This window comes from Elgaria multicarinata, chromosome 21, assembly GCF_023053635.1.
Source record: "Elgaria multicarinata webbii isolate HBS135686 ecotype San Diego chromosome 21, rElgMul1.1.pri, whole genome shotgun sequence".
NCBI lineage: Eukaryota > Metazoa > Chordata > Lepidosauria > Squamata > Anguidae > Elgaria > Elgaria multicarinata.
In genome coordinates this window covers 12,117,557-12,135,447 of record NC_086191.1, presented here as the reverse complement: position 1 = coordinate 12,135,447, position 17,891 = coordinate 12,117,557, and the positions used below count along the sequence as shown (strand labels likewise).

Below are 17,891 nucleotides of genomic sequence, written 5' to 3'. Positions count from 1 at the left end.
ACACAGCTGATACACAAAGCTTTCCCCCAACCCGTTGCTCCCCAGGTGTTTTGGACATCAGTTCCCATCAGCTCAAGCCAGCAGGGTTGGGAATGCTGGATATTGTAATGCAAAACATCTGGAGGGTACTGAATTGGGGACGGCTGCATTACACACTAACAAACTGCCGTGTGAATGTGCATGGAAAGGTGGTGGCCAGGATGTCTTGTAGCATTCTTCTCTCTTCACTTGTGAGCCTCTTTATCCACCGCAGCCATTCCACCCTTGGTAGCTGGATATACAAATTGGTCTGAGATGAGAGTGGAGATTGGTGGAACAGCCGCTCATAACACAAGGGCACCAGTGATTCCGTGAGGCAGTGATATCCCCTACGAGTGACTTTCTCTGGTTGCTAGGAGAAAGGGGCATTGAAGCGAAAACTTTCTTTGCAGGTCCCCACACACATACATAGCGGCTTCTTAAACTGGCAATTCTTTCCTTATCATTCATTCCTCCCCACTAGCATGTCGGATATAGCTTGGCCATTATATCACTCGTTAGGTTTTTGGCCTAGGCATCCATTTCTCGACCCATATTCTCTTTAAAAGCAGCAGCACTGAGCAAACCTTTGGGCTTTTCCCAGAAGTCACGCAGCTACATCCCAGAGAGAAATAGATATTTTTTCCCCTATTAAAAAAAAACAAAACATTTTAATGGATGAAAAACATGTTTGTCTAGATAGTTGTTGATTGAAGGGCTGTTTTGCTCCATCATCCCAAATTATAATCAGTTTCCAGTTAATTGGAAGTGCCGCCTTCTTCCATGAAAAGCCAAGGCGCACAGAAGGCAACGCTGCAATTAACGCACCATTGTGAGCCAGGAGTGAAGGGGCCAGCCCTACCATTAGGCAGTCTTGGCATGGCTGTCTCAGCTGCTAGATGTGGGTTTCCTTTAAAAGGTGGTGCCTCCTTAGCAATTATTTAATCAGTATCTTTATTATCATCATTACAACATGGCTGCCAGAGACATATTTTGAATATTATTTCCCCTCCATCAGGGAACAAGGGGTCTTGGAACCTGCGGTGGGGGCAACTTTAATCTCAAATCCTGGGAGAGTGCTAGGTCATAAATACAGCCTCTTCTCAACACTGGACCACAGAAGATGGCCAACGCTGGGAACGGTGAGTGCCAAGGTAAATCCGAACACTGTACGAGTTATTTCTGTTTCTAGATTGATCTTTTGATTAGCCCGTTTGAAACTTTCCTGTCTTTTTAATAATTCTGCAAAGCAGCCTTGCCCAACCTTAAAGATGTTTACATTTCTAACCAATGTCCTCTGCACGTATTACAAACAGTTAGGGTGCAATTCTATTCATGCTTAGACAGAAAAGAGTCCTACAACCCCCCAGCGTCTCCCAGCCAGAATGCTGGGAGTCATAGGACTCATTTCTGTCTAAACATGCAGAAGATTGCACCTTTAAAAGGCTTAAATGCTGTAGAAACGTTTAGAAATAGAAAGCACGATCCAAATATTTAAAAGGAGACAATGCAAGGTAAAACAACAAGCGGCACAGGAATTGCTAAAACACAGCCATGATCATTTAGAAGTAGGTGTCGAAAATGCGTGGGAGAAAAGAAAGGTCTTAGCCTGGCACCAAAAAGATAACAACATAGCGTCAAGATGAACTTCTGAAGTTGGTCATCCCATAACATGGGATGCTCCAAGTGAGAAAGATCTCTCTCTGGTAGCCGCCAATCTAGCTTCCATGGGTGGAGGTCCTTGAGGAGGGCCTACAAAGATGATCTAAGAGTCCAAGCAGGTACATAGTTCTGGGTTCCACAATTCAAGAAGGACAGAGACAATCTGGAACGTGTTCAGAAGAGGGCGACCAGGATGATCAGGGGTCTGGAAACAAAGCCCTATGAAGAGAGACTGAAACAACTGGGCATGTTGAGCCTGGAGAAGAGAAGGCTGAGGGGGAGACATGATAGCACTCTTCAAATACTTGAAAGGTTGTCCCACAGAGGAGGGCCAGGATCTCTTCTCAATCATCCCAGAGTGCAGGACACAGAATAAGGGGCTCAAGTGACAGGAAGCCAGATTCCAGCTGGACATCAGGAAAAATTTCCTGGCTGTTAGAGCAGTATGACAATGGAACCGGTTACCTAGGGAGGTTGTGGGCTCTCCCACACTAGAGGCCTTCAAGAGGCAGCTGGACAACCCTCTGTCAGGGATGCTTTAGGGTGGATTCCTGCATTGAGCAGGGGGTTGGACTCGATGGCCTTATAGGCCCTTTCCAACTCTACTATTCTATGATTCTATTTGGGATGATAGGTGCCTTACTCTGCTCCCAAGCTGTTTAGGGCTTTAAAGGACTACACCAAAACTTATTTGGCTCAGAAATGAATTGGAATCCAGGACTGACATCACATGATCATATCGGCCAGTCCAAGTTAGAAATCGAAGTGCTGCTTTGAACTAGCTGAAGTTTCCGAACCGTCTTCAAAGGTAGCTCCACAGTTGCAGTAATCCAACCGTTAGCAATTCCTTTCAAAGGTGCAATGAGATGCACACACAAATATATATATATTACAACAATGTTTCTCCTGCAGGTCGTATGATCTCAGAGACATTAGCAGGATAAACAGCAGCATCAAAAGGGATGCTGCAACCAGGTGGCTGGATTCTAATTGTCCTGCTGTTTCCCGATGCTGTCGGGGTGATGCCATGGTCCAAATGTACGCTTACAGGGTACCACCACCAGAGCTACTACAAGGAAGGAGACAAGATCATTGGGGGTTTCATGCCCATCACCAAAGCCCCATTGCCCCACATCCACGAATTTAAAAGCCCGCCGTACCTCAGTAAGATAACTCAGCGGTGTGTATCTGTTTATTATTTATTTATTTATTTATTGCATTTTTATACCATCCAACAGCCAAAGCTCCCTGGGCGGTTCACAAAAACTTATTTCCATTTCTTGCTGAAGGAGAGGAGATAACTAATTGGATTGCCAGCTTTTATGCCAGCATTTGCTCCTACGATTGTAACAACAGGCGATCACACCTAGATCCCCATGCCATGGAAAGCACCATGTGAAGATTTCTGCAGATTAAGCTGTCATTTAAAAAGCATAAGAGCAGGGTGCCTGGATAAGGGTTCCTTAGTAAGCTGGCAAGGTAACAATACTGACAGGCATACGTGTAGATGCAAATTAGATAACTAACTGGGTTGCTAATTATTTCTAATTTAGAAATAATTATAATTTAAATGGAAATACAGCCCATCTCATCATAGTGTGAAAGACTGTGACCAGACCTGTGTACTTCACTCAGTCGGCTGTCCCAAGAGCTCCTGGCTTTTAAAAAATAATAGAGGCTGAAAATTCAGGCATGAGAAAAAAAATCCTGAGAGTAATCATTTTGATTATCTTAGAGGAGCTTTATTTTGGCTGCGTTACAGAATGCAGAGAACTTTTGCTACTGAGTGATATAGGCCTAGAATGAATGAATGACAGAGGAAGCTTATTCACCAGTACACACCCTTATAAATCGTGAATTCACTTCACAGATCAGCTCTTTCTTCACTTCCCTCTAATTATACACTTCTTCTTCCAGTGTGGAGCTCAAGAACTACCCACACCTCCTGGTCCTGGTCTACGCCGTGGAGGAAATTAACAAAAACCTGCACCTCTTGCCCAATGTCTCTCTGGGTTTCCAAATCTACAACTCTGTCTTTGACGATGAGGCAGCACTGGAGGGTGTTTGGGGACTTCTTTCGGGACAAGGGAAAGTGGTGCCAAATTTCAACTGCGGAGGAGACAGAAAGGTTGTTGCACTTATCGAAGGGCCGACAGCCCGACACTCATTCAAGATAGCGACAACACTAGGGTTGTACCAGTTTCCACAGGTATGAGAGCCCCGTCCTTCTACCTGTCTTAAGAACATAAGAAGAGCCCTGCTGGATCAGACCGTGGTGTTCCAGCATCGTGTTCACACAGTGGCCAAGCAGCTGTCAACCGGGAACCCACAAGCAGGACATGGTACAATGGCACCCTCCTGCCCATGTTCCCCAGCAACTGCATGTAGCCATCAGGACTAGTAGCCATTGATAGACTTCTCCTCCAGCAATTTATCCAACCCCCTTTTAAAGCCATCCAAATTGGTGGCCTTCAGTACATCTTGTGGTATTGAATTTCATAGCTTAACTATGAGGGAATTTCATAACTCCCCTATGAGGGGAGGCATGAGAGCACTCTTCAAATACTTAAAAGGTTGTCACACAGAGGAGGGCCAGGATCTCTTCTCGATCCTCCCAGAGTACAGGACACGGAATAAAGGGCTCAAGTTAAAGGAAGCCAGATTCCAGCTGGACATCAGGAAAATCTTCCTGACTGTTAGAGCAGTACGACAATGTAACCAGTTACCTAGGGAGGTTGTGGGCTCTCCCACACTAGAGGCATTCAAGAGGCAGATGGACAGCCATCTGTCAGGGATGCTTTAGGGTGGATTCCTGCACTGAGCAGGGAGCTGGACTCAATGGCCTTGTAGGCCCCTTCCAACTCTGCTATTCTATCATTCTATAAGTACTTCCTTTATCTGTCCGGAATCTCCCACCCATCAGCTTCATGGGATGGCCCCATGGGTTCTAGTATTGGGAGAGGGAGAAAAATGTCTCTCTAGCCACATTCTCCACACCAGGCATGATTTTGGTTTTATACTGTTGTTTTATACTTTGAATGATTTTAATTTTTGTGAACCGCCCAGAGAGCTCTGGCTATTGGGCGGTATAGAAATGTAATAAATAAATAAATAAATAAATTTTGTACAGCTCTATCATAAATAAAGAGTTAACTTGCCCCAAGTGAATTCACAATTTATTCAGAGAGTAGCGGAGTGGTCCATATAAGCTTAGACAAGAGTTCTCTGTTCATACCAATTTTTGTTCCATGTATATGAGTTATTGTGCAGGCGTGATATCAAGGTGCACCTTGGGAGATGTAGTTTGGAATCGTGCAGAGTGGCATGACATTACATGTCACTGTGCTATGCCCCCTTTCTGATTGGTTGTTTTCACATGGCTGGCCTGCATCATGATGTCATATGACGCTTATTCATGGCCGACGGTCACCAGCATGAAGATGGACCCTGTGGCGTCCTGCTGCTCCATGTGTAGCCAGAGTTGTGGTGGCAAGGGAAGCAGCTAAAGAGACTGCTTCAAGTAATATTGGGGTAAGGAGTAAGATGGCTGAAAATTTGTGTGTGGGGGGGGTAAAAATGTAATAAATAAAATAAAATAAATAAAATAACAGCCAGGAAATTTTTCCTGATGTCCAGCCGGAATCTGGCTTCCTTTAACTTGAGCCCGTTATTCCGTGTCCTGCACTCTGGGATGATTGAGAAGAGATCCTGGCCCTCCTCTGTGTGACAACCTTTTAAGTATTTGAAGAGTACCCTCATGTCTCCCCTCAGTCTTCTCTTCTCCAGGCTAAACATGCCCAGTTTTTTCAGTCTCTCTTCATAGGGCTTTATTTCCAGACCCCTGATCATCCTGGTTGCCCTCCTCTGAACACGTTCCAGCTATTTTCTGCGTATGCTCTGAACCCCACAATAAATTCCAAAATTAAAAGCAAATTCGTAACACATTGATCCAAGCTCACTACAAAGATGTGTGTGGCGAATGGACAACTTTCAACTGAGATGACTAATTGCAAAATTTAGCAACATCACTAGTCTTGATAAGCGCTATACCCTGATACTTGTGTATAAGAGGCGACCCTCCTCAGTGATCACATTTATGCATCCTCCTTCTTGACAACCAGTTTCAAAAATCCGGACTCCTATTTACTTTACCGTCTGCTTCCCAATCTATTTCTCCCTTCAGCTCCCACCGCAGCAGGCAGGGTTGTGTTCAGTAGCTAGTTGCCACCAGCCATAAAACTCGTTCAGAAAGTAATGTTGGCCTTGCAGACAATTCCGAAAACCTTGACAGAAAGTCATTTTGTGCATACCCAAAGAGCGACAACTGTGCTGAATGACTGTTCCTCCCCCTAACCCCACAGCTTAGCTATGGAGTCCTGGACCCTGAATGGCGTCGCCAAGCCCAGAGTCCCTCTCTGTACGGGATGGCCCCCAGCAGGAGCTACTTGCTTCCGGCGATAGGCCGATTAATCCGGCATTTCGACTGGCGCTGGGTGGGGCTCATTTTCTCTGACAGCGGAAGAGAAGAAAGAGTGCTGGAGACGTTTACAAGGGAAATTGACAAGGGAGACGGCTGCATCGCATTTGCAGAGACGATCGGGAAACACGATTTTTATGGAAAGAAACTCCACCGCCTCCTAAATATTGTCCACAGATCCTCTGCGAACGTGATTGTTTTCCACGCGACGGAGGCCCACCTGGAAGCCTTCAGGAGGCAAATCAGTTTGTCCTATACACAGAACAAAGGACAGGTGTGGATCCTCACAACTCAAGAGGCGTTTCAAGCCCAAGCAAAATATTCCTCTCTAAAGTTCTTCAAAGGATCTTTGGCCTTGGTTGACCATAAGAGGGAAATCCCTGGATTCAAGCATTTTCTCCAGACTCTTAAACCTCGGGATTACCCAGGTAACATTTGTTTTAAACTAAAAGTTTTTTTTAAAGGTAACAAAGTAAAACCTTTGTGAAGGAGCTTGGGCTCCTGACTCAATCAGAGGTGGGATGCAGTGGAGGGCTGCTGGCTCCGATGATTTGCTCATAGTTTTAGTCAGAACTCTAAAAGAGCTATCCAAGGTGCTTGGATAGAGGAGGGCAACCAGGATGATCAGGGATCTGGAAACAAAGCCCTATGAAGAGATACTGAAAGAACTAGGCACGTTTAGCCTGGAGAAGAGAAGATTGAGGGGAGACATGAGAGCACTCTTCAAATCCTTAAAAGGTTGTCACACAGAGGAGGGCCGGGATCTCTTCTCGATCATCCCAGAGTGCAGAACATGGAATGACGGGCTCAAGTTAAAGGAAGCCAGATTCCAGCTGGACATCAGGAAAAACTTCCTGACTGTTAGAGCAGTACGACAATGGAACGTGTGACCTAGGGAGGTTGTGGGCTCTCCCACACTAGAGGCCTTCAAGAGGCAGCTGGACAACCCTCTGTCAGGGATGCTTTAGGGTGGATTCCTGCATTGAGTAGGGGGTTGGACTCGATGGCCTTATAGGCCCCTTCCAACTCTGCTATTCTATGATTCTACTATTCTATGAATCTATTTGAGGCATTTGGGTTCAGCACCTTGGATATCTCCTTTAGAGAGCTGGTTGGAATTTATCCTTTTTTTCCAAATGATAAATCCCTTAAATAAATAAATAATCTTATCTACCTCCCCTCCCCTCCCAACTCCCAGATGATATATACATGAAAGATTTCTGGCGCCGAGTCTATGACTGCGAATGGTACTACACTTCGTGGATGCCACAATGCACAGGGGATGAAAATAGCAACAGCACCAACAAATTCCAAAACATTTTCTTCTCTCCAACCTGGGGTTACAGTATCTACAACGCAGTATATGCGGTTGCTCACGCTTTACACGCCATGGTCTCACACCAGTCCTTGGGCAGTGCTCTGGATTCCCAACCATGGGAGGTAAAATTTTTGTTCTTGATTTATGTAATACCTGATTTGACAGATCTTTGCCCCAAAGAGCTTACAGTCCAAAAATAGACAAAAGAGAAACAGAGGAAGGGGTGAAAACAGAGACAGGAGGATCTGGAGGACCATCTGCTCCAACGTGCATCTTTTTTCTGTCTAAAGTTGTATAGGAATGCACCTTATACTACCGTTACCACGCTTCTCTCAACTAGCCTTTGTATAGATGATGCCTTTTAAAGTTCTTCTATTCCGTTTCAGCTCCTCCCTTTCTTGAAGAATGTACGTTTCACAAATCGGGCAGGAGAAGATGTTTTCTTCGACAAGAACAGGGATGTGGTGACTGGTTACGACATTGTCAATTGGGCCTTCTCGCCCAGCGGAACCGTGAACGGCATCGTCGTCGGTTCTTTTTGGCCGTGGGCAGCACCGGGCCACGAACTCACGGTTAATGTGAGTTTGATCCAGTGGGAAAGCCAATTCAAACAGGTGAGGGGCAAAATGGAGCCATCAGACATGTGTTGAGCAAGTGTGTTTCATTCCTAGTCTTCTGGGCTAGGGAGGTAAGCCTACAAGGTCCTGGGAGGGTCATAAAGTTGGCAGCTAAAAAAAACACTGGCCAAGAGATGAGCTGTCCAGGAGGTTACCAGAGGTTGGAGCTGGTTTGCTGAGTTAGATGAATCCCGTGGCTGTTAAGAACATAAGAAGAGCCATGCAGGATCTGACCCAGGGCCCATCTAGTCCAGCACTCTGTTCACACAGTGGCCATCCAGCTGTCAACCAGGACATGCAGGACATGAGTGCAACAGCACCCTCCAGTTAATACTCTGCTTTGTATAGCTACATTCATTCTTGCTGCTTTGCCTAGCATGAGGGTCACTAATTTCCATGCATACAAATAGGTCTGAGATGAGAGCAGGGATTGGTGTAATGGCTACTAATGTCACAAAAATGCTGATGGCTCCTCAAAGGAGGATGGCTCCTAAAAGCGGTGGTGTTCCACTTCAGCAGTTCCTAAAGGGAAGGGATTTTTAGGAGGCTTTTTCTCCGACGAGATGAAAGGTTGCAGGTTCCTCAAACAATCTATCACCTTCACTTCTCCCTCTGGATTCAAATGCTAATACTCCTGTCCTTGCTAGTAAAGCAGTTCAAGAGGGGAAAGCAAGCAGAAAGGAAATTCTAACCAGCCCTTCCTCATCCTCAGCATCCATACTCAGTGTGTAGCAAAAGCTGTCTTCCTGGATACCGAAAGAAACATCGCGAAGGAGAGCAGGCCTGCTGCTTCGACTGTGAGTTCTGCACAGCCGGAGAGATTTCTAACCAAACTGGTAAGTCTATAGAAGATGGCAGAGTTCTGGGTTCAAATCCCAACAGTGCCTCTATCTTGTACTTTCACACCTGTATTAAGAGAACAGAATCGCAAGTCACTGACACTACAATTCACCGTTTCAGATATGGAGAGATGCTTGCGGTGTCCAGAAGACCAACATCCCAATGAAGGAAGGGACACGTGTTTTCCCAAGGTCATCACTTTCCTAGCATATGAAGACCCTTTAGGGATGGCCCTGGCATCTCTCGCCCTCTCTTTCTGCCTCCTCACGGCCTGCGTTCTGTGGCTGTTCGTGAGATGCCGCAACACACCCATCGTCAAAGCCAACAACCGGGATCTCAGCTACATTCTCCTCGTCTCGCTCCTCGTTTGTAGCCTCTGCTCCTTGATATTTATCGGGCGTCCCGAGAGGTTGACTTGTCTCCTGCGGCAAAATGTCTTTGGGGTCGCTTTCGCTGTTGCCGTCTCTTCTGTGTTGGCTAAAACCATCACTGTGGTCTTGGCCTTCAAAGCCACTAAGGTTGGGCACGGGTTGAGGAAGTGGCTAAGGCCTAGAGTATCCAACTCCATTGTCTTTGGGGGAAGCCTCGTACAAGTGATTCTTTGTTTTGTCTGGCTTGGAAGCTCTCCCCCTTTCCCAGAAAATAACACCCAAACAGATGACGGGCAGATAGTCGTCCAGTGCAATGAAGGATCAATAGGGTTCTTATACAGTGTCTTGGGCTACCTGGGTCTTCTGGCCTTCGCCAGCTTCACAGTTGCCTTCATGGCCAGGAAATTGCCTGACACTTTTAATGAAGCCAAGCACATCACGTTCAGCATGGTCACCTTTTGTTGCACCTGGATCTCTTTCATTCCCACCTATCTCAGCTCTCGAGGAAAGAATGCAGTCGCCGTAGAGATCTTTTCCATCTTGGCTTCCAGTGGAGGCATCCTGATCTGTATATTTACCCCAAAAGTCTATATTATCCTGGTGAGGCCAGACAAGAACAGCAAGACATTTCTGAGGAAGAAATAAAATCCCCTCTCAACAACCTGGAAGCCATTTCACCTGAGCCTTATTTATTTTTATACATTTTAGTTAACATCATTGATATTACATTGGGCCAAAGCCACTTACAAATCAATAACGTGCAGATAAGGGAATTAAACAGCACAATTCAACAATTCCCTTTTATTGAGGACTCTTTTCATTCTCTGTCCATTGCACAAGCCGCTTGAGAAGGTACTTGACCAGCTCTTTTTCTCCTGAGTGCAAGGGAATCCTCTTGATATCTACGATTTATTGATTTATTTGGGACACATATAAACCACGGAATAGTATAAAATCTCTCAGCACAATAAAAGCACATTAAAACCACAAGCTCCAATAAAACCACCTATTATTATTATTATTATTATTATTATATTTATATATTATATTTATATAGCACCATCAATGTACATGGTGCTGTACAGAGTAAAACAATAAAATAGCAAAACCCTGCTGCATAGGCTTACATTCTAATAAAATCATAATAAAACAATAAGAAGGGGAAGAGAATGCACCAAACAGAGAATGCACCTAAGCTTAAAACCACTTAAGCTCCTGACTGTTAGAGTAGTATGACAATGGAACCAGTGACCTAGGGAGGTTGTGGGCTCTCCCACACTAGAGGCATTCAAGAGGCAGCTGGACAACCATCTGTCAGGGATGCTTTAGGGTGGATTCCTGCATTGAGCAGGGGGTTGGACTCAATGGCCTTAGAGGCACCTTCCAACTCTACTATTCTATGATTCTATGAAAAACAATCCAAGATAGAGCGGTATGATCCATTTAATTACAGCCTAGGGAAACAAGCATTTCAAAGACGCCACATTTTCTGCCTTCCAAAGTTTTTAGAGGGTGAGTGCAGCTACAGAGAAGGCTCTTCATGGGTGGAGCTGGGTGGATGATCCAATAAAAAGTGCTTAAATTAATATCTTGAGGTCTTCTCGGTCACTTTCAAGTTTTTTCAGCTGTTTTTCCATCGCTGGACTGATGTCACTTAGGTTCAGCCTAGAAAAGCCAGAAGATAGAGAAGTTTATCATTACAGCCCATGAAGCCTGCCTTTGTGCTACTTTGCCTCTCGAGTCCAGGAATAGGAAAATGTGTTATTGGGGTTTATCAAAGCCCTGCACATTACGTTCATTTCATTCTCCACATTGAAGGTAACAGAACTAGATGGGATGCAAATGCGCCACCATTATGCTCCACTTAAAAAATGCATCTCTCACACCTGGAAACTTATTGTTCTGAAAGCAGTCTCTGCCCCGTGTTCAGCTCTGGCTGCCTTGTGGTTTAAATGTGGAAAACATCCTAAATTAAATTTTGGAATGGGTGCATGCACAGTTTGCCACAGTTTTCAGTTTGGTGTCTTCACTGGGGCGCAAGATGGCATACGTGCATTGATTAAATCCAAGCGCAAATGCTATCTTGAGTGATGGCATGAAAACTCGTGTGGACGGCTTTTTACCCTGCGGTACAGCAGCGTCACATCCGGGTTGCGATGGGAAGTTTGGGATTCTGTTATGAGTGTGTTGACTTATGCATATTATCATACCTGATTTCTTTAAGAGCACGACAGGTCAGGATGAGATTACGCATCTCATTAGCGCATCGATCTGTGAAAGGGTTGCTACTCAGGTTCAGATGTGTGAGGGTGGTGTTTTCAGCAAGAGCAGAGCATAGTATTTTGCAGGATGCATCTGTCAAGGCATTTTCCTGGATGCTGTGGCAGAGACACAGTTTATTTATTTATTTATTACATTTCTATCCTGCCTTTCTCCTCCTTAAGGAACCTAGAGTGGTGTACAATTTCCTCCTCCTCTCCATATTATTCACACAACAACAACCCTGTGAGGTAGGTTGGGCTGAGAGTCTGTGACGGGCCCTTCCTCCCCCTTCCCCAATCACCTTGTTCCCCACAGTGGCTAGCAGATGCTTCCAGGAACAGCACAAGGGCGTGAAGGGAACAGGCCTCCCCTGTTTCCCCCCATTATACTCAGGGTTACAGTGCCTTTGAACATGATCAGTTTAGCTCCTTCCATGAATTTTCCTAATCCTTTTTTAAAACAGACAACACTTGTTGCAAATACCACATCTTATGACAGTGAATTCCAGAAGTTCATGAAACCATGTATGAAGACACACTTGCTTTTATCAGCCCTGAACCACCTACATGTAATCCATTTCTTTGAATTACCCCCAAATTCTAGTATAATATGAGAGAGAGGGAGAGAGGGAGAGAGAGAGAGAATCTCTGACTATTCTTTGTACAACAGTACCATCCCAGTTGGATATGTTACATTCTGGAATTCTCCAGTTGCTGATGATGTTTTAAATCTTTGGTCAATATTTCTATTGTTTTAAAGTTTTATTTTTTAACAAGGAAGTACACATTTACGTTTAAAATGTGCTTCCTTGTTGAACATTTGAACTTGGTAATTGTGTTATTTTTAAACTACTGTTTTATTTGCCAGCAGGGACGTATAAATCACCGTCATATCCTAAAAGGTAGAATTAATGTATTTTTAAAAAACACAAATACATTTTTAACATTAAACCCAAAGGCTTTTACTTGGAATCTTCCAGGTCACCTGCCAACTTTTCAAAGCACTCCATGCACTCCAAGGCAGTGTGCTCTGATTCACACTTACACTAGTTTCTGTATCTTGCACTGTGGATTTCTGAACACTCCCAGCAAGACGGAGAGGCCTTCATCATGCATCTTGTTCTTGGCCAGGTCAAGGGTTAAGAGGCTGTGATTCCGAGAGAGAACCAGACTCAGATCTTCACAGGACTTTTCGGTAAGCGCATTCTTTGCCAATCTGGAAGGGATGCAGGAGCAGAAAGCAAGAGGAGGAACCGAACACAGAAAGAGAGAGAAAGGAATCAAGGCGATGGCATGAAATTTATACACCTTGTACATCTCAACCATCTTTCTTTTTTAAAAAATTCATTATTATTATTATTATTATTTGCATTTTTTTACTGCCCAACAGCCGAAGCTTCCTGGGTAGTTCACAAAACTAAAACCATTCAAAGTATAAAACACAGTATTAAAACATGATATAAAATACACATTAAAAACTGATTAAAACATACCATACATGATTAAAACATCTTTAAAACATCCTGAAAACATTCTAAAATTCCACTGGAGAGGCCTGCCGGAATAGATCAGTCTTTATTGCTTTTTTAAATTCTAAAAGACTGTCAAGTTGACAAGTCTCCTCTGGCAGGCAATTCCACAGTCTGGGAGCAGCAGAAGAAAAGGTCCTCTGGGTAACAGTTGTTAATCTAGTTTTTGCTAGCTGAAGTAGATTCTTCCCAGAGGACCTGAGTGTGCGGGGCAGATTGTACGGGAGAAGGCGATCCCGTAGGTAGCCTGGACCCAAACCACGTAGGGCTTTAAAGGTGATAACCAACACTTTATACTTCGCCCAGAAACTAATTGGCAGCCAGTGAAGAGATTTTAAGACCGGTGTAATGTGGTCACCCCTAGGTGTACCGGAGACCATCCTGGCTGCCATATTTTGAACTAGTTGAAGTGTCCGGACTAGGCACAAAGGTAGCCGTAGAGTGCATTGCAGAAGTCGAGCCTCGAAGTTACCAGTGTGTGCACTACCATCTTTAGGTCTTCCAACTCTAGGAAGGGCACAGCTGGCATATCAGCCAAAGCTGATTTTCCCCCAACTCTTGGGAGGGGGATACCCCTAAAGATTTCTTGTATTTCCCCCAAGTTGGCTGATCGCTGCCTCTTGTCAGTATGATGGTCCCGCAGGTAGCCTGGACCCAAACCACGTAGAGCTTTAAAGGCAATAACCAACACTTTATACTTTGCCCAGAAACTAATTGGCAGCCAGTGAAGAGATTTTAATAGCATCCACAAGTCTATTTGTAATAGGCTGGAGAACAGGAAAAGGAACAAATATTTAGCAAGCAAATGGAGTCGGAAGAACTGCTTCTCCCTGTTTCGGCTCTAAACCAGTCCCAGTGTGCCGAGGAGCAGTTCACCACCAACACTGACTGGAGACCTACCTCAGGCTCTGCAATTGGCACTCTGGATGCTTCAAGGCAGAACCGAGGTGCTTCACTGCTGAATCCTTCAGATAATTACTGCAGAGGCTGTGGGGAAAACGTGAAAGAAGTCACCAGGATTGCAGAGGCATTCGGAAATAGCAGTGCTCCTGCGATCCAGTCCAAAACGTATCTAACATGCCATTTCCTTCTAGATATTCTGTCACAGTCCTCGAAATCCAGTGGAGATGCTGTCTTAGAGCATTCATGCCTTGCACCAAATCAGAGCAGCAAAGGCTTGCGTCTACACACAAATGTGGATTCTTTTTTTTAATTTTGTGTATGTATTAATACATTTCTACGCCGCTTTTTCTCCTCTTCAGTGAACCCGAGGCTTACATGGTCCTCCTGCTTTCCACTTTATCCTCATAACAGTCCTGTGACGTAGGTTAGATTGAGAGCAAGTGACTGGCCCAAAACTTTAAGGTGAAGAGTAGACTAAAAGAGAACTATTATAAGATTCTATGGAGGTGGTATCTAACCCCGGTGAGATTAAATAAAATAAACAAGCTGTATTCAGCAAATTGTTGGAGAGGATGTAAAGAAAAAGGAACATATTTACATATGTGGTGGGAATGTTCAAAAACTGTGGGAAATGGTGTTTAAAGAGATAAAGGATATAGTGGGAATGGAGATTGAAGAGACACCTACAGTGGCATTGCTATCATTATACGAGATTTAAAATGTAATAAAGAAACAAAAGAACTGATAACGAATTTGCTGACAGCAGCAAGGTTGATCATATCTAGGAACTGGAAGGTTCAAGGGGATTATCATGTTGAAGATTGGTACAAAGAGATTTGGGATATTGCTATAAATGATAAATTGACACGTAATGTAAAAGTAAGAAGAGGGACAACAAAAACGAATGATTTTGAGGGAATTTGGAATCAGTTCCTAGAATATGCGTTATCTAGGGGGAGTGGAAAACCACCTCCAGAAGAATCAATGAGATTTTGGAAACAGGAATAGATCCCGGGGTTGGGGGGGGGCACTTTATGTTATGCAATGATGTAAAAATATCAAATTAGAAATGTTATAAGGTTAATCAATTATGTATTATGGTTTTTTTTGTCTTGTGTTGTTGTGATTATTGTAGTATTGTATTAGTGTATTGTTAATCAATAAAAATAATAATAATAAAAAAGAGTAGACTACAACCCAGATTTCCCAAGTCCCAGGACAGAGCTCTAACCACTATACCACACAGGCTCATTGTAGTTTTTTTATCATTTATAACCCAGTTTTCTAGTAACATAGTAACCAAAACAGCTTACAATAAATGGGGGGGAAAGACTGCATAATAAACAGGGGAAAGATATAGCAAGCTTTGATATCTGAGATTTCTATATGCATTAGGTCTCAGAGTCCTCCAAGTTCAGAAGGAACAGGGCTCTGCAATGTCAGGTTCTGTGATTGGTAGGCAGGATAAAACCTCTGGATTGGACAAGTCTAATAAGAAAACAAGGAGACTGGCCTTCTCTCCAAGATGGTCAACAGGGCAGAACCTCCAACCTGCTGTGGTCCAGGTCCTGAGACCAGACCTCAATTTCATCCACTCAACCGGTCTGGTCCCAGGTTCAACTGCCCATGGCCTAGCCTGACCCTGACCCTGACACACACACACACACCTCATTCTTAAAGCAGTATGAATGTAAGATTTAGAACATTTGCTGTGATTTCTATATCAGTCTCATCCATTTGGAATGTTTAATCCATCCCTGATATTCTTTTCCACTCTTCCCAATTTTACATCTTTCATGAGTTTCACAGTTGTCTGTTCTTACCTCAGTTCTCTGATTTTGTGCAGCTCAGGGCTGAGCTTCTCCAACCCCTCAGTTTGGACATAGCAGGAATCAAGGTTTAGGAGCTCAACTCCTCTGCAACAGCTCAGGACGTACGCAAGGATGTCACAATCGACAGGCGTGAGGATCAGTCCGGAGAAGTCCACACGGGCAGCATTTCCCATCACCTGGCACACAAGTTGGCTGTTTTGAGCCTCAAAAAGCAAATTGAACAAATTCAGGGCTCTCTTTTTACCATCCTGGCTCCTTGTACTCAGGAGAGTTTTACAGTCCATCTTTATGATTAAATCAATTACTTTTTGAGTGATCACTGGCGAGAACGTTCCCAGAATTTCCTCCAAAGGTGCCCTGGTAGTGGGATGAGAAAGGCCAGACAGGAAGCGGAGAAAAATTTCATAGTGGCCACCCTGGCTGTGTATGACTCCCACCATTGTCTCTTCAAAATTGTCCTCCTCGCCATCCAAGTAATGAACAAGGGCAGCAAAAAACTCTTGAACGGTGAGGTGAACGAAGGAATAGGTGACCGGGAAGGATGAGGAGTCACCTTGGAAGTTCTCCACCAGGAAGGATGTAGGGAGATGACACACCAACACATTGAAGACCTCCAATGCGTTCTGATCAAAAACAAGCAGGTAGTTGTTAAGGGCCCAGTCAGCCAAAGAGCCAAGTGTTCTCAGTATCTCCCGTACATTTGTGTCCCCAGAGAGCCCCCTGGTGTGGTTGGCCACCATATGCTTCACAAAGCTTATGAAGAGTTGAGTCACAGTGATGGGAAGAGCATGTGGCTGTCCAGAACTGGAGGTGAAGCAAGGTTGCAACGCAGTGCAGGTAATCCAGCAGTAGGAGGGATTGTAACAGAGGGTGTACAGAACTTGGCTGTCCCTCACATGGGCCAAGGCCTTTTGGGCAACCGCATCCTCTCCAAAGAAGTTGTAGAAGTACCTCACTCTTTCCTGAGAGAGGAAGCCCACAATAGTGGCCACTCTGTGGAGGACTCCTGTCTCCAAATGGACGAGTCTGCTCGGGCGGCTGGTCAGGAGAACGGAACATCCCTTCAAAAGCTTCTGTTTCAGCAAGCTGGCTACAATCACGTTAACTGGTTTCACATCTCCTGGCTGGACACAGAGGTCTGAGGAACTCAAATCCAGATTGTCTTTGCTCTCATCCAAGCCATCAAAGATGAAGAGCAATTTCTCTGGGTCCTCTAGGATTTTCCCAACTTTGTCATGCATCTTGGGGTACTGTTGCTGGATCAGGCCTTCGAGGGTGGCCCCTTTCCCCACAGCATTGAGGTCCCGGAATTTGAAGAAGAAAAGGAAGGCAAACTTTTGGTAGTGTTTTCCCGTTGCCCAGTCAAAGACAAACTTCTGCACCAGGGTCGTCTTGCCCACTCCGGCCACCCCGCTCAGCATCACGGAACGGGGTGTGCGGCATGATCGAAAGCACCAGCGGAACAGCCGGTCCGGCGTGATGCGCTCCAGATCAACCTGCATTTTCTGGCGGAGGCGAAACTCATTCAGCTCACCGGCAGCTGCCAGCGCCTCATGTTCCTGATAGCTCCGTTTCCTGAACTTGTTATCCGAGACCATTTTTAGGTCTACGTAGCGGCTGACAATGGGGAAACAGGACTCCTCGGGTTGTGCTTCTCTGCTGCCTTCTCTCAGATGTCTGGTTTGTTCATATAGAAGAGATTTGTGTTCCTCTTGCCAAACTGATCAGAACAGAACAGAACAAGGCCATGGGAATCACAGGGTTAGGTAATTTGAGACCTATTTCAAAATGCATTGGGCCAGGCCAGCTGTGTTTGGGTCATTCCTGCTCATTTGGGCCCTAGACATTGCCCCCCAATTCCTGTCCTAACAGCAACACTGAATGAGCTATGCATCAGGAAGCCCTCAGTTTGAATCAAGTGTCTGCTATGACATCTTTAGGGCCCCTCAGGTAAGCTACCTTTCACAGTTTGTCAGGTGTTTTTCATGTTGTCATCCACTCACTGGCAAAATCAGGTTTTGCCCCGTTTCCCAACTTTGCGCAAATTCGCACTTGCCTCATTT

At 44.8% G+C, this 17,891-nt stretch overlaps 2 protein-coding genes across 6 annotated transcripts in view; one reads left to right on the top strand and one right to left on the bottom strand.

Annotated features, from left to right (window-relative positions):
* The window catches only part of LOC134412273 (NACHT, LRR and PYD domains-containing protein 12-like), a 240,982-nt gene that overhangs the window by 217,643 nt on the left and 5,448 nt on the right, over positions 1-17,891 (bottom strand). For 4 of the 5 annotated variants that reach the window (XM_063146155.1, XM_063146156.1, XM_063146157.1 and 1 more), the window contains 5 exons: positions 15,820-17,548; positions 13,994-14,080; positions 12,610-12,780; positions 11,514-11,681; positions 9,988-10,968 (listed from right to left, as the gene is read on the bottom strand). In XM_063146155.1, the coding sequence (XP_063002225.1) occupies positions 10,881-10,968; positions 11,514-11,681; positions 12,610-12,780; positions 13,994-14,080; positions 15,820-17,548 (2,243 nt within the window). In that variant the 3' untranslated portion in view covers positions 9,988-10,880. Of the gene's footprint in view, positions 1-9,987; positions 10,969-11,513; positions 11,682-12,609; positions 12,781-13,993; positions 14,081-15,819; positions 17,549-17,891 lie in introns of those variants that run through there. The other variant, XR_010026405.1, reaches the window with a different exon arrangement.
* On the top strand, positions 1,142-9,948 carry LOC134412374 (vomeronasal type-2 receptor 26-like). The gene is made up of 7 exons (XM_063146280.1): positions 1,142-1,160; positions 2,731-2,860; positions 3,598-3,889; positions 6,042-6,431; positions 7,862-8,089; positions 8,805-8,928; positions 9,053-9,948. The coding sequence occupies exons 1-7, from the start codon at positions 1,142-1,144 to the stop codon at positions 9,946-9,948; spliced, it is 2,079 nt and encodes a 692-aa protein (XP_063002350.1).

Bases quoted from the DNA above. Each gene is read 5' to 3' on its own strand.
- LOC134412374 (XM_063146280.1), top strand. The intron at 3,890-6,041 runs GTATGAGAGCCC...CTAACCCCACAG, and splicing joins GGTTGTACCAGTTTCCACAG to CTTAGCTATGGAGTCCTGGA. The intron at 8,929-9,052 runs GTAAGTCTATAG...TCACCGTTTCAG, and splicing joins AGAGATTTCTAACCAAACTG to ATATGGAGAGATGCTTGCGG.